The 23,078-nt window shown below is 53.9% G+C and overlaps 1 protein-coding gene across 1 annotated transcript in view; it reads right to left on the bottom strand.

Annotated features, from left to right (window-relative positions):
• MGAT5B (alpha-1,6-mannosylglycoprotein 6-beta-N-acetylglucosaminyltransferase B) overlaps positions 1-23,078 on the bottom strand; it is an 80,193-nt gene that overhangs the window by 13,888 nt on the left and 43,227 nt on the right. Inside the window, exons 9-11 of the mRNA XM_024235037.3 lie at positions 9,491-9,622; positions 7,547-7,680; positions 3,739-3,869 (exon numbers count right to left, since the gene is read on the bottom strand). Of these exons, the coding sequence (XP_024090805.1) occupies positions 3,739-3,869; positions 7,547-7,680; positions 9,491-9,622 (397 nt within the window). The remainder of the gene's footprint in view (positions 1-3,738; positions 3,870-7,546; positions 7,681-9,490; positions 9,623-23,078) is intronic.

Below are 23,078 nucleotides of genomic sequence, written 5' to 3'. Positions count from 1 at the left end.
AAAGTTAATGCAAAATGGATCACAGACTTAAATGCAAAACCTAAAACTATAAAACTTATACAAAAAAAGTAAGAAAAAAATCTTTGTAACCTTGTGTTAGACAAAGATTTCTTAAATACGAAACACCAAAAGCACAATCCATAAAAGAAAACACTGGACTTCTTTAAAATTAAGAACTTTTGCTCTTTGAAAGACATTGTTTTTTGTTTGTTTGTTTTTGAGACGGAGACTCGCTCTGTCGCCCAGGCTGGAGTGCAGTGGTATGATCTCAGCTCACTGCAACCTCGGCCTCCCAGGTTCATGCAATTCTCCTGCCTCAGCCTCCTGAGTAGCTGGGATTACAGGCACGCGCCACCACATGTGGCTAATTTTTTGTATTTTTAGTAGAGACGGGGTTTCACCTTGTTAGTCAGGCTGGTCTCAATCTCCTGACCTCGGGATCCACCCCGCCATGGCCTCCCAAAGTGCTGAGATTACAGGCGTGAGCCACCGTTCCCAGCTGAAAGACACTGTTAAGAGAAAGACAAGGCCAGGCGCAGTGGCTCGTGCCTGTAACCCAGCACTTTGAGAGGCTGAGACAGGAGGATCGCTTGAGCCCACGAGTTTGCGACCAGAATGGGCAACATAATGAGACCCTGTCTCTCTGTCTGTCCCTATCTACATATATATGTATGTTTAAAAAGAGAGAGAGAGACAAGCCACAGACTGGAAGAAAATATTTATAAAGCATATATTTGATATGAGACTTGGATCCAGGATATATAAAAAACTCTAACAACTCCATAGTAAGAAAATAAACAACCTAATATAAACAACTAATATTTTCAATGGGTAAAAGTTTTTAAAAAGACACATCACCAAAAAAAAAAAAAAAAAAAGATATACTGAAGACGAATAAACACACAAAAATATCTTCATCATTAGTCATTAGGAAAATGCCAGTTTAAACCACAAGAAGACACCATTCCATGCTCGTTAGAATGTCTGAAATTTACAAGACTAACCGTCCCAAGCATTGATGAATTTGTTAAAGAATTGAAAGCCTCCTACATTGCTGGTAGGACTATAAAATGGCATGACCACCTTTTTAAAAAAAGTTAAACACACTTCTACAGTATTAACCAGCCATTATATTCTTAGGCATTTACCCAGGAGAAATGAAAGCATATGTTTCTACAAAAAATTGTACACGAACCAAAAAGGCTAGTCAAGACTCCCTGAGTTGGTTTCACAATTTATCCATGGGTTGCCACCTACGGATTGAAAAGTTCCACCCAAGCTCACCCAGATGACTCTCTGAGGGCCTGGAATGTTTCCTCCAGGGATGAGGGTGGGTTTGCCCCGGGCCTGAACCAGCTGCCTTTGCCTCCTTCCTGCTTCATTCCCTCGGTCCCTCACCCTCGCTTCCTGGGACTACACTCTACTAAAATAGCACCTAAGCCTTAGCCTCAGGCTCCACTTTCTGGGGAATGCAGAATAAGACAGACCCGCTTAGCACAAAAATCACCCAACGCCTTACCCTGGCTCCCCAGCTCCTGCTCCCTGGAAGGATGATAAATGACCTGACCTTCCATCTCCCCTCCTTCCTCCTCTGCTTCTTGGCCACCTGGTCCCCTGAACTCTGGACGGCATCTCTCCCAGGATGCTGCTTTCATTTTTCTCTCCATCCAGTCACCTCTGACTTCCTTTGGTTACAAATACCAGAGCAAAGATGTCTTTTTTTGGAAGCAGCTTCTCTGAGGTCTCTAGCTGAACAGGATTGCCTCGGGCTATCACAGAAGTTCCAGCACTAGAGATAAAACCTTTCTCTTTCCAGACTTCATAACCTCTCATTCTCTTGGGCCAGTTTCTTAATAGCATTTTCTGATAAAAGTAGATCCTGTGTGTTCCACGACCCTCCGACTCTGCCCTTTTCTCCAGTGCCCAGTGCCCACGGCTTCCCTGGCTTCCCTGCAGCTGTGGCAATCAGCTTGGGGAGTCTCACCTCCCAGCGCCCCTCTCCACACCCCACAGTGACCTCTGACATCTCAGCAGAGGTCCTGGACCTTGATTCCTGCTTCCAAGCTTTCTCTCTGCCATTCTCCAAGGCTTCATAATGCTGAACAGGCTGTGGAGTCAGGGCCAAGCACCCCTGGCTCTGGACTTAGCTTGATGTAGGCTGGAACATCAGCTCGGCACTTACCAGCTACGGGTCACCTTCTAACCCACTGTGCCCTGGTGTCCTCATTGGTAGAGCAGGCAGGATCACATGTAGCACCTACCTCATGGTGTGAAGGTTAAATAAGAGATGCATGTGAGCCCTTAGCACCATGCCTGGCACAGAGCAAGCTCTCAGTGAACAGTAGCCTCTTGGGTGGACGCAACCCAGACGGGGAGATCCCCCTGAGTCCTCTTTCTCTCCTCCTTCCTCAGTCATAGAACCCAGAACTGGGCTGGGCACATTCAGCTGAGCTGCCTGGAAATAACGCCACCCAGCATCCCCTGGAAGTGGGCATGGCCCTGTGGCCAAAATGGAGCTGATGAGCAGTGTGGGAAACATGATGTCCCGCTCTGCTCCTTCCTTCTCCTTGTTGGCTGGGATGCAGATATAATGACTCGAATGCCTGTAGCCATCTTGAACCATGAGGCAAAGCCAGGGTGGAAACTAAACACGATGGGTCAAGGTAAGAAGACCCTGGGGAACGCCACACCAGCCCTCTCCACCTCTGAAATTTGCAAGCAGGAAAGAAAATATACTTCCATCTTGTTTAAATCACAATTATTTTGGGGTTTCCCTGCGACAGCTGGATCTAATCCTAACCAATACAGCTGGGAGAGTGATTAAATCCAATGATCATGTAACAGGCCTGATGTAGGGTGCAGGGGCTTCCCCTGATCAGTATCTTCATTATTAACCTTGACCTCATGCCACCTGCCCGATGTAATAACCCATCCAACGCTGGTCCCTCTCACGCCCAGGGGCTGCCCTGTGGCCGTTCCAAGCAGGACCTTGACCTCTGGGGACTTGCCTCCCTGTGACAGAGGAGCCAGGAAAGACGGCTCCTAGGACCCTGTTGTCCCCATCACCCTCTTCCCCACCTTGGTCCATCCACAGGAGCCACAAGCCCTAGAGAGCCTGAGTCAGGGGAACATCACGAGGAGAGACTCCTGGAGCGGCTGCTGGAGAGGGGAAGGGAGCAGAGGGTAGAGGGAGCAGGCGGCAAGCGGTTTCCATACCTGGAGCTGCCTCGTGGCCAGGGGGAGCACAGGGAACAGAGAGAGAGACAGCAGGTTAGTGATGATTCGCAGACAACACCCCATGCAGGCAGCTCCTCTCTGGGGACCCCCAAGCCTGAAGATGGGGTTCTAATCTCTAAGCCTCTCCTGCTTCTCTCTGCCTCTCATCCCACAGAACCCCCAAGTCTAGCCTGACCACCCCCCATCCACCGAAGACGCCCTTGTTGGGCTTACATTGTCTATTGATCTGTTTCTTGGGAGGGTGGAAGATTTAGTCACAGTCCTCAATTAAGGAATCATTTATTAAGAGAGTCCGGGGGACAAGCTGTCAGCTTCCAGGCTGGGTGTCTTTAAATAGCAGTTAGGAACTTTTTGTCCTGAACTGGTTCATGGGAGACATTTCCAGCATGCAGGGCTGGGGCGGGAGGTGGGCACCGCATCCTGGAAGGAGGAGATGTGGGACCCAGGCGGGGGCCTGTGCCAGGCAGGCTGGTGCTTCCCGCGTGCAGGGGCCGCGCTCACCTTCCAGATGCTCGCCTCCTTGCCGTACACCACGGCCATGTTGCTGGCCTTGCCGCCTTTGATGAGCCGCTTCTCCGTCTCGTTGAGCTCCTCGGACACGAAGCCCATGAAGGAGTTGTCGGGGGTGTGAGCTGCAGCCCGAGCACGCAGAAGGAATGGGGTAACCAAACAACCAATGGCAGCCCCAGGCCTCCCTGGACTGCCCCGCCCAAGAGGTCCTCTTTCGGCAGGGATGGGAAAGCGGGCGGGGCATAGGAGTGCGGTGGGGAGAGTGTAATCAGTGCCCTGGCCTGTGAACCCCTTTCCCAGAGACTGCTACAAAGACCAGAGCAGAAGGAAACTTAGGCCTGGCATGGTGACTCACGCCTGTAATCCCAGCACTTTGGGAGGTCGAGGTGGGAGGATCCCTTGAGCCCAGGAGTTTGAGACCACCCTGGGCAACATAGTGAGACCCTGTCTCTATGTAAAAATAAAAAAAATCAGCCAGGCATGGTGGCACGCGCCTACAGTCCCAGACACTCGAGAGTCTGAGGTGGGAGAATCGCTTGAGCCCACTAGTTCAAGGCTGCAGTGAGCTATGATTGCACTACTGCACTCCAGCCCGGGCAACAGAGCGAGACCCTGTGTAAGAAGAAGAAAGAAGAAGAAGACAAAGAAGATGAAGACAAAGACAAAGACAAAGACGAAGGGGGGGGGGGAGGAAAAAAGAAGGAGGAGGAGAAAGAGCAGGAGGAGGAAGAAGAAAGAAGGAAGAAGCACTAGCAGCAGTAGCAGCAGCAGCCTAAGAGGTCATCAAGTCCCCCTATTTGAGGCTGAGGCCCCTGGGTGACCAGCAGGGACTCTGCCCTCCTCACAGTCCCTGGAGCCCCAAGCTTCTGACCCATCTCTTCACCCTCCACCTGCGCCCATAGGCAGTGTCTGTCACCCCAGGTGGAACTTTCTCCACCTTCTCCGTGACTGCACCCCGGCCTAGGCCATATCAGCTCTCACTGGGACCACCCTGACAGCTGCCTCCTCATTCCTGTATTTCTCTTGGTAGAGTCTTTTCTCTGAAATGACACTTTTGAATCTAGGCCATATCAGGTTCCTCCTCCGCACAAAACCCCATATGCCAAAGTCCACCCGACAATCACCAGGCTCTGCCTCCATTTCCCTCCCACCGCACCTTTGACCATCCAGCCCACCCAGAGCCCTGCTGGACACAACCCCTCTCCATAGAGAACTGTGCTCATGGGCCAGTGAGAGGTCTCTCCTGACCCCAGTCACTCATTGTCCCCTTAACAGCTTTATTTTTCATCACAGCACTTACCGACCAGACATTAGACTATATATTTATTTGTTCATGTATAATTGTCAGAATAGGCCAGGTGTGGTGGCTCATGCCTGTAATCCCAGCACTTTGGTAGGCCGAGGCAGGTGGATCACCTGAAGTCAGGAGTTCAAGACCAGCCTGGCCAACATGGCAAAACGCCATCTCTACTAAAAATACAAACATTAGCCGGGTGTGGTGGCGCACACCTGTTATCCCAGCTACTCAGGAGACTGAGGCACGAGAATCACTTGAACCTGGGAGGTGGAAGTTTCAGTGAGCCGAGATCACGCCACTACACTCCAGCCTGGGCAACAGAGCAAGACTCCATCTCCAAAAACAATAATAGTAATTGTTAAAATAAAAGCCCCTTGTGGACAATGGTTCTGTTTTGTTCACTTCTGTGCCACCAGCACCTGAAACAGAGCCTGGGCTGGCTGAATGAATGCTGGACAAAGATGGATGAGACAGGGGAGAAGCCTTCCATTCCCACCTCCAAGCGTTGCCCCTGCTGCTGTCCCCTTGGCCTGCACTGCCCTCCTCCCTTGTCTCGGATGAGGAAATTCTACTCAACCTTCAGGGCCCCTCTCACACGACACCTCCACCTGGAAGCCTTCTCTGGGGTGGACTGTGCCTCCCTTTGTGGCCCTATCTGCGGCGGTTAGGTCTTGGTTACAGCAGGGATTGCCCCAGGATTTCCTTGCCGTTTGACTTATTTGTCCATAAGGACACACACCCTCCCACACACCAAGGCCAGGGAACGTGTTTGATCTCATGCTCCAGTTCCATGGCCGTGTGTGGAGTGCAGTGACTGCTAAAGCTCTATCCGCCACGGAGGGGTTAAGAGGAACATGAGAGCTGCGAATCTGCAAGGCACACGAGCCCTGCCTTCTGCACACTAGGATCCCGAATAAACCGTTTATTGAATCCAATGATATTTAATCTACCTTCCTGCATGGAAGGGGCTATGGTGAGTGAGGGGGCTGGGAGCAGCTGCCCAGCCTTGATTTCCCAGAACAGCCTTGATTCTAAATACCCTATTTCTTCATTTCGAATGCACGCCCCCCACATTTTAACGTTTCTCCTATTGGGATGCATGCTTTAATCAAATGTGTAGATCTACTGTAGTATTTCCACCCACCCCTCAAGGCCCACAAGACGTAATAATCAACATCTGGTACAGCTTAGAAGAGATGATGGTTTCCTGTGTAAGTGCCCCCAAAGCTCACAGATTCTTGGGCCTGAAAATCCAACTACAGAACCAAATGATCTCTCCTCTAGAGCTTCGGGAGGGTCACAAGGAGCCCTGGAGGCCTGGAGTTCTTTCTCAGAGTCCACATTGCTCTTAATTTAATAGACGCAATTCTAACAAGGCTGCTTATCTAGCTTTCTGGCCCGGAGCCTTCAAAGAGCCACAGGCAAGATGCTGCTGGAGGCAGATGTACTGACAACAATTAAAAGTGACAGCTGAGAGCCTCCCAACAAGGTGGAAGAGCGCAGCGTGAACCAGACACAAGGAGGGGACACAGCTCCGCACACCTCTGCTGTCCAGAAGAGCAGGCCCGTGGGCCTGGGAGGCAGAGAACTGACCCTGAGTTGTCAAGAAAAGGTGAAATTGTTTTCAGTGAGCTGCGTTTAACAGGATAGGTCAGTGTGTGTATGCATTTTAGAGTACCATTAAAAACAGCTGAAACCCGGGCACGGTGGCTTGAACTTGTAATCCCAGCACTTTGGGAGGCCTACGTGGGCGGATCGCTTGAGCCCAGGAATTCAAGACCAGCCTGGGCAACCTGGTGAAACCCTTTCTCTACAAAAAATATAAAAATTAGCCGGGCATGGGGGCGGATGCCTGTAAAGCCAGCTACTTGGGAGGCTGAGGCAGGAGGATCACTTGAGCCCAGGAGGTCAAGGCTGCAGTGAGCAGAGATCACACCACTGCACTCCAACCTGAGCAATAGAGCGAGATCCTGTCTCAAAAAACAAACAAACCAATAGCTGAAGCCCAGCTCCACTCACGTCCCTTGCCTGGAGGCCTGGGAGCCAAGCCCACTCCTGCATTTCCAGAACCTTCCAGTTCTTCCCGTATCCCTCTTTACTGCATCTGTTCCCTCTGCCTGCCTGCTCCTTTCCACCCAGGGAAGTTCTCCAGCCTACACTGGAAAGCCTCTCTTTCTGGAAGGCCGCGGAGTCCCCTGTGTCCTGGAACTGTGTGCCCAACCTCCCTCCTGGAGGGTGAAGGCTACGTCTGCTGGAGTCGGGGAGGTCACCCAGCCCTGGACACCCCCTCCATGCTTCCTGCTCCCCAAATAGCACCAGAGGCTTCCTTCCTGGTTCACACACTTACGGAGCAGGAGAAGGCGATGCTTACTGGGTCCCATCAACCCCACTGGCTAGAGAAAGAAAGAGAGGGAGGAGCAAGACCCTGGTCGCCTCTCACGTCACCTCTGAGAACCATGAGGAGGACCCCCTGACCCCACCCCCGCCCTGTGGGGCACTCACGAAACATGGTCATGAACTGCTTGGGGTTGAGGTTCCAGTAGCCCCAGTTGGTCCGGTAGCCGTGCAGCGTGGCGTACTCCTCGTGGTTGTACGCAGGTTCCGTCCCGAAGGTGTCGATGACCCTGATTCGGCACCTGCCCCCACAAGGGACAGGGAACCAGGGTCAGCAACCTCCCTGAGTGTCCCTGGGCTGAAGTTGCCCCAGCCACAAGCACTGTCACCAGCCAGTGGTGGGGTCAGAGTAGCACAGTGTGTGTTAGCACTTGGACTAGGACACTGCCCTGCTGTGTGACCACAGGCAAGTGCCTTCACCTCTCTGTGCTGCCTCATCTGTCCAGTGGGAAAAACAACAGCCCAATTGTCTCAGGGTTGTAGGGAAGCTCCTGGCCCATGGTCCTTGGTTAGCACCCAGGAACTGTAGCCATTACTGCCACCCAGAAGGGAGGCACTGCTTGGAGAGGGGGGTCCCTCTGTTGTCCCCTGGGTCCTCTATACAATTTGCACCTGCCTGGGTAGGGAGTCATAGCCCCTCTGCTCAGGAGCCTGACACCCCTGGATGTGCCCGGTCTATAGGGCCAGGATGCAACAGGCAGGGTCCCAGGCACTGCCCGTGGGCTGTCTTTGGGAGGGCAGTGCTTCTGAGCCTCCTCTGCAAGGCTGGTCCCAGCAGGGGTGGACCCTGCAGCTGGGCAGAGGCTCTGCTCCACAGGGCCCTTCTCCCTCTGCTGCCTCCAGGGGTGGAGGCCCAAGTTCAAAACCCAGAGGGGCCTTGTCCCTATAGATTAGCCAACCACAGGGCCAGATGAACTCCGAGGCCACTCTCAATGGGCCACAGCCCCAGAGCCACCCCCTCTGCCCACCCTACGCCCTGGAAGGGGCACCTGAAAAAAACGCCAAGACTCAGAGGCCCTGCAAGGAGCTCCTCACCCCAGCGTCCTTCCTGGGGACCTAGAATTGTCTGCAGAGTGCTGAGGTTGGCACTCTTCCCCCAGGGAAGGGGCCTGGGGTGGGAGGAGAGAGCCGAGTGCATAGAGAACTCGCATTAATAATAAAAGCAATAACACTGCCTGTCACTTTTTTCCCTAATAAAATCATGTGGGATCGTCAATGGGACTGGAGCACACGTAATAAATAGCAGGGCTCTCTGTGCTAAATTAAGCCCCACACCCCGCTGGCTGCAGTGAGACAGGGAGCGATGGCCTTGGCCTTCCTCCAGATGGAGAGAGGGTGGGTGAGGAAGACGGGGGTGCTGAGCAACTCTCCCCACCCCAAGGTCCCCACAGCAGGGTCACAGCCCTGGTTACTGTCCCGTTCCCTTATACCCCTCTCTCCAGTTCCTCAGCCCCCTCCATGTAGATGACCCCAGCCCCCTGCCCCCAGCCTCAAAGCAGCAGAGGGGCGATGGAGCAACTCCCTGGGTGGTTTATTAATTATCATTGAGTTAGCCGGGAGGCAGACATGGAAGTGGCAGGGGAGGGGAGGGGAGAGGGGAGGGGGAGAGATGGGGAGGGGAGAGGGTAGGGGTGGGGAGGGGAGGTGTGGAGAGGGGAGGGGAGGTGTGGAGAGGGGAGGGGAGGTGTGGGGAGGGGAGGTGTGGGGAGGGGAGGTGTGGAGAGGGGAGGGGAGGTGTGGGGAGGGGAGGGGAGGGGAGAAGGGACGGGTGGGGGGAGGGGAGCGGGGAGAGGAGGGGTGGGGAGGGGAGGGGGGAGGGGAAGGGAGTGGGACGGGAGGGGAAGGGAGGGGGAGGGGAGGGGAGGGGGGAGGGGAAGGGAGGGGGTGGGGAAGGGAGGGGGAGGGGAAGGGAGGGCAGAGGGCAGGATGCAGGACAGTATGTTCTCCCACCTGGGCCCAGCTGGCCGAGTGGGGACGTGGGGGCAGGGCGTGAAGGAGGAGCTTTCTCCCTGGCATGCGGGCCACGTGCACACCCTCTGGCTGCCCTCTCACCGGTACTTCTTGAAGGAGAGTCCCATGTGCTGCTTCATCTGCTGCAAGCCATGGTAGTCGGTGTAGATGAGGTCGAAAGGCAGGGGCACGGTGAGCGGGCAGCTCCCCCGGCCTGGCGGCACCCCTAAGTTACTGAGAGAAGAGCCCTTCAGAGTCTGGGCCCCAAGAAACCCACCTGCCCAACCAGCCACCCCAGTTCCTTAGAGCCCAGGATGAACTGTAAAAGTGCAGAGAGCTTAGCACAGACTCTCAGAAAGGAAGTGAGCAGGATGGCCCTGTACGGTAAGGTAGGTTTTTCACTGCACAAGGCAATCCAGCAAGGGGCAGGTGGGACTGAGGTCAGCGTGGGCTCCCGTGCACCCAGCCTGGGCTACCTGCCAGGAAGAAGGGGCACCTTTTGTCATTGCCACAAATGTGCTCCCGCAGGGCTGTGGCTACCCGGAGAGGGAGGCTTTCTCTAACTTTCACAAATCCCATGGATGCTGGCTGCAGTCCTCAGCGCAGCTACGTGTTTGTCTGGATGAGGGCCCCAAACTTCCTTCCTCAGAAAAGTGCAGTCTCGCAGTGCTGACTGAGCTCCTTGCGACCAGGGCTGGCTGAGGCCGTGAGCTGTTGCAGGCCACTGATTAACTGTTTCCCACCCCAGGCATGGCATGGGACCTGCCTGCCTTCACCTGCCGGGTTATTTACACACAGGTTTTCATCTGGGACAAGGTTGCCTCTGGTGACCTGGAAGACGCAGCTTGGCCAGAGGAGGGGTGGTGCCCCTCTGCCATCTGGCATCCCATCCGGCTGGAGCTGCTGGGTAATCTCCTCCTGCTGGACCCCCCAGGACCCCGGCTCCAGGGGCATGGACAGGAGGACATGGAAGGACATGACCACACCCCATGGCTTCCTCTAGAATCCCCACATCTGCTCAGTCTGCCTCCCTGGAGAAGGGTTCAAAACCCCCTGTCCTGGCAGCCACAGCTGCCAATTTAAACTCCTCTGCCCACAACCCCCCCTGCCAGCATTCGTACAAACCAGCTCCTCCCACCAGAAGTCCCTGCTTATTCCAACTCCACAGCCTCGGTTTCTCCCCTGCAGGGGATGATGAGGCATCCGGTCACTTGTTCATTCAGTTAAGTCTATGCTGAGCCCCTGAGTCAGGTGGGATGTACTGTCCTCTGCAGAGATGGCCCTTCCACATTCCCTTCCCCACTCCACCAGAGGAGGACGCCCGGGAGCTCAGAATGCATGCAGAACCCAGTCAGACACCCGCTTCCCCAAACACCCCCTCCCCGCCGGGTCCTCAGGATAATTCTCTTTAACAAATGTTTCTTGAGTGCATGTCGGGTGTCAGCCCCTGTGTCCACATCACAAACTCAGAGACACGTGGGATGTGTCCCCAGCCCCAGGAGCACGAGCTGTGTGAGGTGTGTACGCCTGGAGGTGCTGGAGCAGAGATCTGATCAGCGTGTGCTGAGGCACGGTGAAGGCGTCCTGAGGAGGGGCCCATTGGTGGAGGGACGGGCAGGGGGGGATGCCCAAGCAGAGAAGGCCACGTGCCCTGTCTTCATCTTCCTCTCTCAACAGCTCTTGGTGGGTGCATCACCTCATGGGGCTGGATGTGACTGTCCTTTGCTCCCAACCCAGATTGGGAAGCAGCCAGGCCATCGGGCCTCATCTCCCGGGGATGCCCACCTCCCCAGGATTCAGGGTTCAGGTGCCAGCTCTGCAGGAGGCCCAGGACACCTCCTACTAGGGAGGCCCTTCAGGGACCCACATCATAAGCAGAGTCAGGCTGGGGAGGTGATGAGCTTTGACAAGGTCACCTCCTCATTAACGGCAAGTGGCCAGGATTGATCAGTTTCCTGGGCTGTGTCTGGGCTCCTTGAAACCATTCAGGCCAGGTGGAAAAGTACCAGCCCGAAAGGTGCATGCTCGCTTTGTCCATGCTCAGAAGCTCAGGGAGGGTACTGTGCACACCATCCCATTAGCACACCATCCAAAGTGGCGCCATGTCGATGTTTCTGGTCACCTGCCGACAGCGCTGTGATGGAAAGAAGTGGGGAGAAGCTGCCAGCACAGGGACTAAGCCATCAGAGTTCAGCCTTGCCCTGCAGAGAAGGGCAGCAAGAGGGGAGGCGCTTTCTCTGGGCCTTGCCCCTCACCTTCAGCTGGTACCCCCACCAGCCTCCTGAGCTGTCCCCACACTGGCTTCCCCGCCATGTCAGAACCTTTGCTGCTAAGTGTGAGAGGGGAATGTGAAAACCTAATAGCCATTTCCTCCTCATTTCTTGTCTATAAACTTAAAAATGGCCAAGGGCTCCTCCATCCCTCCAACCTTCCTGTCTTCCCCTTTCCAACACAGACCACCTGCCACACAGGATTCTCTGATCCAGGGCTTCTAAGGCAGTGCCTGCCTCTTCAGCTTTTTGGTTGAAATACCCAGAAAGCAAAGGAGAAGGAGCACAGACCCCGGGGGTCTGGAGCCATCACAGGGAGCAGCTCCCACAACCTGGAGACTTCATGAAATATTTGGTGGTAGGTTTAAGTGTCGAACAAATTCTGCATTCACTCTGCAAGACATCCCTGTTGTTTCCTGTGAAGCATGGACTTTCTCACTCCCAAAACTCCCCCAGTAAAAACTGATGGCCCAGAAAGCAGCTTCATTTTTTTTTGCCTTGGGGCTCCAGAAGTCCCCTCTTCCTCACCTCCCTAACCCAATTGAGAACCACACACAAAAGGACACAAAGATGCTCCCTCTATCCCCTTCCTTGCAGAAACCAGGAAGGGGGTGGCTGCTCTTCCCACGTGGAATCTGGGTCTAGTAAAATTAAGACAATCCTGAAAATACAAACCGTAGGTGGGTCTAGGAGCTGCTACCTGCACCAGGAACATGACTGGCTTCCCTACAGATCTCTGGTTGGTTTCCAGGCAACATGTTATCTCTCTGTCCTGGGAGCTTCCTTTTGCTGCCCCATCACTGAGCACACCCCTGACCCTAGTCTCAGACACCAGGGCCACTGAGAGGACAGAGGGGTTGCAGCACGTCACAGCCCTCTCCTGGGAGACCGCCACACTGCGGTTCTAAGGTGAGTCCATCATCCTCGCCATCTTCAAGGCTAACATTTTGGACACAGGCATCATTCTATGTGCTTTCAACTTACTGATTCATCAACTCCTTTCATCTTAGCCACTACCCTACCAGATCAGACCCATTCTCATCCTGTTCCCATCTTTACAGACTAGGAAACAGAGAGGCTGAGTAACTTACCCAAGCTTACACAGCCAGGAAGGAGCAGAGCTGGGATCAGTGTCTTTCTACAATGGAAACTTGGTCACATCTCCCTGGGGTCCTGACCCTTTCTGAGGCTTCCCACTGCCTCTGAGCCAGGACTTCGAGGATGCTTCCCCACCTAACCCTGTGGAAGCAACAGCTGCAGCCCCTGCACCACACCCTGTGCCCCCCAGGGTCTGCAGCAGCCTCTCCAGCACAGGCCCACTGGGTGTGCATGGAGGGAACAGGGAAGTGGGTGGAAGGTGGACCCCCGCTGAGCCCCACCTTATGCAGGACCCACTTGGGCAGTCAGGCCTCACCCCACGAAGCTTCAGCCCTAAACCTTGGCACCCAGATCCAGAGCCGGGCAGGAGCGGGGGCACCCTGCTGAGCAATCGCTTCCCCCATGCACACCCCGCTCAGTGTGAAGTCAAAGTCTTGACTAAATCAGAAAAAGGGGAGGAATATTAACGGATGGGGGAGAAGGAATCTACAATAAGACAGCAGCTGTCACCAGCATGCGACTAAGAGAAGTGAGACCGGACGCTTCCTGTACCTGTCAGGCGTGAGGCCAGGTGCCGCAGAAATTTCAAGGTGGTCCCGGCCAAACCCCCGCCTCTGATTCTACCAAGGTTCTCCTGCGATGGTGCCCTGTTTTCACAGAAACTGTTCCCTGGGTCTAGAAGACTCTTCTCACCTCCACGTGCTTAACTCAAATATCGCCTCCTCCTCCAGGAAGCCTTACCTGAGACACCCCTCCCGCTATGCTCCCGCCATACCTGGGACACACCTGGCCAATGTCCCAAGTCACCTCTTCCCCCCTGGAGGCCCCTTTGAGGGCAGGGTCAGGTCATCTTTAACATTCAAGACCAGGGACAGGACCTGACCCACTAAACATCTGCTGTATTTATGAAGCAATGCACCAAGCGGTAGATGAGATGAACTGGTTTCAATGTTTAACAGCTGGCCAAGAAAAGCCTCTCTGGGGAGAGAGTATGGGTGAGTGAGGGGCCCAGGGGTGAAGGTGCCTTGGTCACTCACTGGCCTTTGGGTCTGGACCTGAGCCCAGTGGCCTTCCACGTGCTCAAAGGACATCACAGGAAAGGAGGGAGACAAATCGGCCCGGAGACAGCAGCATCCCCTTCCCAGGAGGAGTTAAGGAGAAGCCCACATGTCCCCAGCCCTGGAAAACAAGTATTTTCAATGGAAGGGCAGGACATCCCTGGAGGTGTCTGCAGCGGCCTCATTGCTCTTATCAGAAGAAATCTGAGCCTCACCCCCTGGAGAGCAGAGAGGTCAGCTGCTGGGAGAGGAGGCTGTAGTTTTATCACTTGTAATTTAAGTTTACTTTTATGGGCAATTTTATGCTAAGTCATTGGCTGGAGCAGTGACATGAATTGAAAACGCTGTCCCCTGACAACCTTCAGCCAAAGGTGCCCGGGAGGCTCTGCTGTGCATTTCCACCAATCCTGCTGAATCTGCAAAACGCTCCTGTCCAGACCTTTCTGCACCTCCAAGGCCAAGTCCTCATTTCTCTTGTACTCAGTCCAGGGCTGGGTCAAGAGGACGGTTCAGCAGCCCCCACAGATAGGAGGGTGGCGGGGGGAGGACCTCAGGGGCAGAAGGAACTTGAAATGCATCTGCTGCATACCCCTCCATCTGCCCACTGCCAATAGCCAGTGCTTGGGAAGGACGGGCAAGTTTGCGTGGAATTGCCAAACTGGCTGGTTAGAATATATTTCTGAGTGTCCCCAGGCCAGATGAATAGGAGTCTAAATCCCAAGATGAAAGGGGTAGGGGTAGGGTGGTCCAGGGGAATGGAGCATTTCTGCAGGTCACCTGGTTAGAGTTGGCCCCTGCACTGTGCCCAAATTAATCCACCTGGAAAAGCTACCCTCTCGGGGGAGGAAGGAATAGGAAATTATTGTTTAATGGGTATGGAGTTTCAGTTTTGCAAGAAGAAACCTGGAGATGGATGGTGGCGATGGTTGCACCACAATGTGAGTGTGCTTTGCCACTGAACTGTGCACTTCAAAGTGGTTACAGCAGCACATTTTATGTTATGTGCATCTTACTACAGTTTTTTAAAAAGCCAGCCCAGCACAGTGGCTCATGCCTATAATCCCAGCACTTTAGGTGGCCTAGGTGGGAGGATCGCTTGAGTCCAGCGGTTTGAGACCAGCCTGGATGACATGGTGAAACCCCATCTCTACCAAAAATACAAAAAGTTAGCCAGGCATGGTGGCATGCGCCTGTCATTCCAGCTACTCAGGAGGCTGAGGTGGGAGAATCGTTTGAACCCAGGATGTTAAGGCTGCAATGAGGTGTGATCACACCGTTGCACTCTAGCCTGGACAACAGAGTGAGACCCAGTCTTAAAAATATGAATAACTTAAAAATAATTTTTAAGTCAACCCATTCACATTCCTGGCTCCCGTGCCAAGCACTCTGCCTCCCAGAGGGGCTGAGGTCCCATCTTCTCCAGCTGTCACGTTCCCCACCTGCCTGGGACTCCCAGCTGGCCACAAACCATATAGGGGCTTAGTAAATATCCAGGGAAGGACTGGCTCAGGCACTCTTTGCTAAAATATCAAAGAGGAGGATGGGGAGATGGGATGAGGGAGGAGAAAAATAAACCTTCACTTAATAGAAGAAACCCTCGGCTAGGAATTCAAATGCTGAATTCTGGCAATGAAAAATATCCCTGGGCAGGAGCTCCAGCAGGCATTTGCTGGGTAGCCACCACATCGCTCTGGTGTCCGCCTCCACATGTGGGACACGTGCTCAGGCAAATCTCCATGGTCTCTTCTAAGCTAAAAATTCCGTTGTTTAATTTCTCTCTGTGCCTGTGGTCTGTGGCTAGAAATAACCTCTCCAGGTAGTGCTCAAATTGTGGAACACACTATTCTCTCTCTCTTTCTCTTGTGTGGGAGGAACCTAATTAAAAAGAATCCTTGCAAAGTGCTCAGAGATCTTTGGCTCCAGGGGCTGAAGTGCAGGCAGAATCCACAACTTCACTGGGTGCCTCTCAAGGGGAACACACAGCTGGGGCAGCCTGGGACGTTCTGTCTCCCCAGGGCCCTGAAATCCTCCAAACCTGACCAGTGCCGGTTTCCTAAGCATCATGGGCAGCCCCCAACCCCGCCATGGCCCATTACCAGAACAGGCCACTGTCTGGTCCCTGACAGACCAGATGGGGGCAGAAAGAAGAAACTCAGAGGTTGAACTGGACATCTAATGAGCTGCTTTAGGAAGCAGGGGTTAGGATCACTAATGAGGAAAGAATTACACCGTCCTGCAGCATTTTCTTTCTGCCCAGGATGGACTGACGTCCCTGTACCCAACAGAAGCAGCCCAGAGTTGCTTTATGCAGCCACTGGGATGGCCCTGCCCTCAGCTCCCATCTCCCGAAAAGGCGATGCCCTTGAGCATCCCCAGCACGTACCCTGTGCCCTCGAGGGTTCAGGGCCACAGCTGAGAACTGCCAGGCCCCCTCAGGGTCCCTGGCTCAGAGGAAAAGGGAGTCCAAAGGCAGATGGAGGCATAGTCTGGGTGCTCCTTAGCCGAAGCCACCACAAAGCATGGGTGCGGGGGTGTGGTGCAAGGCATGCAGTTGTTAGGGGGAGCCTCCGAAAGGGAAACTGAGGGAGCAGCGTATCCTCAACACTGCAGACCCAAAGTGGGGCTGGCGTCCAAAGCTGGCACTTTCTTCCCCAGCGTTCTTTCCTAGTAAGCACACTCAGGGCTAAGAATAGGGCCGTGCTCCCAGGAGAGCTGGAGGAAGCCGCACACTCACCCCCCTGGCTGCCAGCACGGCTGCAGGAAGAGGAAGAGGAACTCGGCCCTCCGGCTGTTCCCAGTCCTCTTCCTTACAGACAGGCCTCGATTTCTAGAATAAATGCCTGTAAATGCTGAGCCCAAACCCAGGTTTTCTCATCCAGGCTTTAGCTCCTGGTGCCCAGGCCACCCCGAGGGTCCCTCTATTTGCTCCGGGCTGGGGCCTGGGCGTCGGGGATTATTTTCAGTTCCTCGGGTGATTCCTGTGTGCCAGGGGCTCTTGCTATTCTATCCAGTTCCACCAACCTTTGCTGAGAACCAACCTGTGCAGGGACCTTGGGGTAAGACTCTGCTGTCAATCCCACTCAAGCAGTCTCGGTGGGAGATGAGGGCCAAAAGCTGAGATGCAGCCCCTGCATCCTGGATTTGGATATTGAGGGCCCCTGGCTCCACGCTAGAGATGCCGAGGAAAAAGCAGTCTGGCTCCCAGGAAAATGCATTCCTTTTACCAAAGCTACTCTGACTTGAGGGGCAGGTGGTGATATAGGATAGTGTTTTGTGATCCTAAATAATCTCAAAATGGAGTCACTTATGACAAGTGACTCAGTCCACGGTGAAACTGCTGATCCTTCAAAGTGATAAATGTATGCTGGACTGGGGTGACGAGATGACACCTGCTGTGGAAAGGCACCCCCCGAGGCCCAACAAGAAAGTGAAGCCAGGGGCAGCTGAGAAATGACCATGGACGGCCCTGCGGTGGCCGGAGACACAGCAAAGAAACTGACTTCGAGGGACATTGGGACCTACCTGGCTCATCAGTCAGCGCACTCGTATCCCAAGCCACTGGCCTGTGTGTGCTGAATATATTTGCAGTGATGGTTGGTGTGCAAAATCCTTGCACTAAACCCGGACTTGAAAGCATTTAATTGGCCACTGAGTCATAGTGAAACCTCCCACCTGGCGTTGGACTTAGCACAACTAGGCTGACTCAAACCTGACAGCGTAGTCGGGAGGAGTGCTAGGGGGTTATTCGTACCATCCTGTGCTTCTGCCAGCTTCACCCAGAATAAAAAGCCCCAGACCAGACCTGGCCCCAGTTTCCAAGAGGCAGGAACCCCTGAGTTTGACCCTTCCCATGGGTGGCTCCTTCCAGTATCCCTGACAGATGGTTCCTGAAGCTCGTCCACTGCCAACTTCCTCCTCTCCAGCCACCATCTGACAAGACGCTCTCTTGGTCTGTCCTTGGCAGAGGAAGAACACTGGTCCCCTCATCCCTTCTCGAGAACCCACGACCCCTGAGATTCACAGAGGCCCTGATGCCTCCTCCCCAGGGACAAATCCTGCCTCCTTTAGGAGCATCCAGAAGCCAGCCCTTCTCCTCATTTCTTTCGAGTTTTTTTCTTGTAGAGATGAGGTTTCACTTGCTCAGGTTGGTCTTGAACTCCTAGACTCAAGGGATCTGCCTGTAATCCCAGCCTCCTAAAGTGCTGGGGTTACGGGTATGAACCGAGGGCCTGGTCTGTCCTCATTTCTTATCTGATCTCCCCAGGTTCTCCCCACTCCACCTGGGGTGCATGGATCTCTCATGAGGGCCAGCGACGTCATTTCCATGAGTCTTCCCTTGCAGCCCTCCCCAACACAGGCCAGGCCGGAGCTGGGAAAGGCGACGCGGCACGGCCTCCATCGGTCTTGCTTATTGGTCAATGTTCAGACTTGGTCGGGGGCTTTGACTCGCAAGAAACAGACTCCCTGTGACACCAGTGCAGTGCGTGGAGCATGAGGAGAGGCGAGGCCCTTGCAAGGAAGGGTCTCTCCTGGATCCCGAGGAAGGATGAAGGGCAGGGGCCAGGGCAGCCCCAGGCCCCAGCAGCAGAGGCCCACGACATTTGGCTGCACTCAACGTGACCCCGCCACACTCGGCATGCCGGCACCTGCTCCCCCTCTGTCCCCTTGCCTGCCATCTAGGTAGGTCTTCTGCCTACCCACATCTGAATTTCCCGGGGAAAAGGTTCTGACCGCCAGCCAACTTGAGTTGGGTGTCCGGCTGCCAGGCCTCTCCGCTGGGATGTGCGGCTCCTGCGCTCGCTCCCCGCTCAGCCAGGAGGTTAAAATGCCTCCTTGAAACTGAAGGAAGGGGAAGGAAAAAGGAGACAGGAGAGGGGCCAGGGATTTTTAGTGTAATGTAATCGTCGGCCTCTCATGCCTCCTCTTGGAACGGGGAGGGTGATGCAGGAGAGCCGCCATTCACAAGTCTAGGTGCCAAGATGCAGTTCTTCCCCACCTTTTCCTAATCTGTGTGCTTATAAGTTACAAAATATTCCAAGCATCCAGAAAATTATAGAAAATCATATAATGCTCCAATGCTCCCACTTCCCAGCCTTGTCAAGCCTTAACATTTTGCCATATTTGGTTCGAATCCTTTTTGTTTCGAGAGATAACACATTACAAACCCTGGTGGAGCCCAAGGGTTGTTTTTCGGTCTTGTCCACTTCCTCGCGTCTCCCGCTGCCTCCACCTGGCTTGTGGGAAATGCTCTCCCCTTCCTCAACAAAGATAAAATAGAAACCATCAGAGACGAGTGCCCAATCCCCGGCCCCCAGCCCAGGCCCCCCACCCCACTGCATTTACAGTATACCCTGGTCTTTTCTCCTACTCTCCTCTCAGGGCAGAAGAGCTGTCCTCGTCCCTCCTCCTGGGACCCTCCCCTGAAGCCACTGCCAGCGATACTCTCTCCCTCCTATGTCCACAACCTCCCTACTGTTCTGGCTCCTTTGCATCCACATTTAAACATGAGTGCACTCTCTTATCTTGAAAAATAAACAAGCACACTTTTGATCATGGGCTGAACTGTGGCCCCTGAAGGAGGGTGAAGTCCTAACCCCCGTACCTGTGAATGTGACTTTGTTTGGAAAAAGGGTCTTTGCAGAGGTAATCAAGTTAAGATGAAGGCATTAGGGTGGGCCCTAATCCAATCTGACTGGTGTCCTTATAAAAAGAAGAAACGTGGCCGGGTGCAGTGGCTCATACCTGTAATCCCAGCACTTTGGGAGGCCGAGGTGGGTGGATCACCTGAGGTCAGAAGTTCAAGACCAGCCTGGCCCACATGGTGAAACCCTGTCTCTACTAAAAATACAAAAATTAGCTGGGCATGGTGGCACATTCCTGTAGTCCCAGCTACTCGGGAGGCTGAGGCAGGAGAATCACATGAATCGGGAGGTGGAAGTTGCAGTGAGCCGAGACTGCGCCACTGCACGCCAGCTGGGAGACAGGGCAAGACTCTGTCTCAAAAAAAAAAAAAAAAAAAAAAAAAGAGGAAGAAGAAATGTGGACACAGAGTCATGCATGGAGGGAGGAAGAGATGCGGACATAGGGAGAACACTGTCTACCCCTCTAAGAACTCCTGCGGCTACCAGAAGACAGGGGAGAGGCTGGGACTGACGCTTCCCTAGTGCCTTCAGAGGGAGTCTTGATTTCAGACTTCCAGCCTTCAGGACTGTGAGAGGACACATTTGTGTGGTTTATACACCCCAGCATGTGGTCTTTTGACTGGTCACCCCCAGGAGGGAGACACACCTGCCTGCGATTCTGTAACCCCTGCTCCTGCGCTCTTTCTCCTCTCGGCTCCTGGCCAATCTCCTTGGAGGAGTGCAGACACTCACGACCACTGCGTCCTCCCCATCCCGCCTTCCACACTCCCACAGCCCACTGGGTTTAGGACCTTTGTCCCCACGACTGCACCACAATGCTCTTTCCAAAGTCAGCGATGACATCTTTGTGGCCAAATTCTCTTTCGTTCTCTCTCTCCTTCCTTCCTTCTTTCCTTCTTTCTTTCTTCTTCTTCTTCTTCTTCTTTTTTTTTTTTTTGAGACAGAGTCTTGCTTTGTCACCCAAGCTGGAGTGCAGTAGCATGATCACGGCTGACTGTAGCCTCGACCTCCCAGGCTCAAGTGATCCTCCTTCCTCAGTCGCCTGAGTAGCTGGGACCACAAGCGCACTTGGCTAATTTTTTGGGTTTTGGTAAAGACCAGGTCTCACTATCTTGCCCAGGCTGGTCTCGAACTCCTGGAATCAAGCAATCTTCCCACTGTGACTCCCAAAGTGCTGGGATTACAGAAGTGAGCCGCCCCACCCAGTCCCATGTGACCAAATTCTTTGGACATTTTTCAGTCTCCTTCTTACTTGGCTTTTCAATGAGCAATGTGTTGCTCGCCACAACTCCTTCTAGAAGCATCTTCTCATGGGCACCCATGACTCCACATCTGGCTTGCTCTTGGCTACTCCTCAGTCTCCTTTGCCTGTAAGAGGTCTTTCTGTGTTGATATTTCCCAAGTCTGTGCCCCTCAAGCCTGTTTTCCCATCCTTTGACAACTTCAACCACACTGTGTTCAACCACTCTCAACAGCCAAGACCCCATCTCCATGCCACACCTCCCCCGGGCCCATCACCCAGTGGCCTCCATGGGGCACCTCTGTTTCGACATGTGTGCCCCAAACCCAGTGCTTTTCTCCTCTCCCCTCAGAGAAGAGCAGCATCCTCCGCCCTGGAGCTGGTTTGAGCTGCCCAGGTCAGCCTGGTTCTGGTCAGCTCAAGCTGGTTTCCAGCAGCTGGGCCCAGTTTGCATTGGTTCAGATCAGTCTTTACCAGTCATATCCAGAACTGATCTCTGGGTTCCAAACCTAAGACCTGCCTCAGCTGGTCACAGTGGACTGTGCGGGAGGAAGCAGATGGAGTCCCCACCTTCGTCATTCTCTGGGGATCCTCCCCAGCCTTTCCTTTGGGCACCTGGCCCCAGGCAGGAGGCGGATTTCCAGCCTGGCTGCATGCTTGACAGCCAGGAGTTGTCCCTCCTAGTCTTCCTTATTTAAACATTCTCCTCTCAAGCTTTCATCATTTGCCAGTTAAGTCAACTAATTTTCTACTAAACCCAATTTCACTCATGGATGGAGGAAGAGCTCAGTAATTTTTCCTCATGCCATGTACTATTAATGATGCTTGAAATTATGCAAATAAAATTGATGAGCACAGCTGATTCTGGGAAAGCAGGAAGGGAAAGGCTTAACTTTAAAACGCCCACCCTGGACCTGCGCATGCACGAGGCCGTCTCAGGCCGGGCAGGCGCTCGGGTTTGACTTCTCCTTCCCTCCGCGCACGGCGGGGCGCGGGCGGGGACTGGCTGACATTACCTTGCTGCAATCTCATCACAGAGCGCATGGCTCCCTCGTGCCACCTCCCTCACCCCGGAAGCATCTTGCAGCAGCAAAGCCAGATGTAGATCCTGCACATCGCCCCAAACGTCACTCCAGTGAGCCAGTTAATTGAAACACCGAAACCCGAGGAGCAGAGCGGGACCGGCTCATCCGTCCAGCCTTGTTGCTCCGTCAGTGGCCAGGACATCTGCCATGAACATCTGCGAATAAACTACAACAAATGTACAAGCCGCGTCTTTGTCCCGCTGCCTCCCATGCAGGTCATTTCACCAGCCAAGGGAGACGTTTCTGTCACAGAAACCAAGCTGAGACACTCGGAATTCAGATTACCTTCACGTCCCATTAACCTGTTTTCAAATTAACCTGGTGCTGCTCCCACAGAACGGCTCCCAGGGCTGAGAGGTGAGGCCCTGGGTGCTTCTGCCTCTCCCTGAAGGGCTCATGGTTGCTCGGTGGGAACTCTGCCCAGGGCCCCCCAATGGCTGCCATATTATTATGGATTTACATTGTGTCCTCCACCCCCAACATTGATATATTGAAGTCCTAACCCCCAATTCTTCAGGCTATGACCTTATTTGGAGTTGGGGTCCTTACAGAGGTAATGGAGTTAACATGAGGGCATTAGGGTGGGCCCTAATCCAATAGGTTCTTATAGGGAGGGGAAATCTGGACACAGACACGCTCACAGGGAGGCCACCAGGCAAAAGCAGAGATGATTGTAGAGATGTAGCTGCAGGACAAGGGTCACCAAGTTCCTCACCAGGAAATCACCAGGAGCCCAGAGAGGGGCCTGGGGCAGAGACTCCCTCGCAGCCTCAGGAGGCCCCAGCCCTGCCCTGCCAAAACCTGGCTCTTGGACTTGCAGCACGCTCCAGCGCCAGGATTCAGTTCATGCATTCCTGCTGTTCATTCATTCCTGCTGTGTAAGCCCTGCAGTGCGTGCTCCATTGTTATGGCAGCTCTAGGAGGCTCATCCACATCTCAAACTGTATTGACATCTCCACTGTGAGGAAAGGCCTGCATTTATGTATCAGAGAGGACCCAGCAGGGAATGTGCCTGGGAGCTCACTGTTCTGCCTCCACCCTGGCCTCACATCTGTCACTGACCCCAACTATGGGGACCAATGCAATGCCCCCACTTTACAAAGGAAGAAGGAAGACAGCACATCCAAGAAACGGTGTGGCACAAAGTGCATTCCAGGCCAGCAGGTTCCCACCTGATGCCCTGGGCGGGATGCCAGAGGCCCCACCATCTGGGCCACCTCCACGGGGTGCCTCTGTGGCCCGACCCCCGCCACTAGGCCACACTCCAGCAACCAAGGGTATCCTGGGTGCTCTCAGG

Source organism: Pongo abelii, chromosome 19 (genome assembly GCF_028885655.2).
Source record: "Pongo abelii isolate AG06213 chromosome 19, NHGRI_mPonAbe1-v2.0_pri, whole genome shotgun sequence".
Lineage (NCBI taxonomy): Eukaryota > Metazoa > Chordata > Mammalia > Primates > Hominidae > Pongo > Pongo abelii.
The sequence above is the reverse complement of the archived record's forward strand: the minus strand, read 5'-3'. Positions and strand labels throughout refer to the sequence as shown.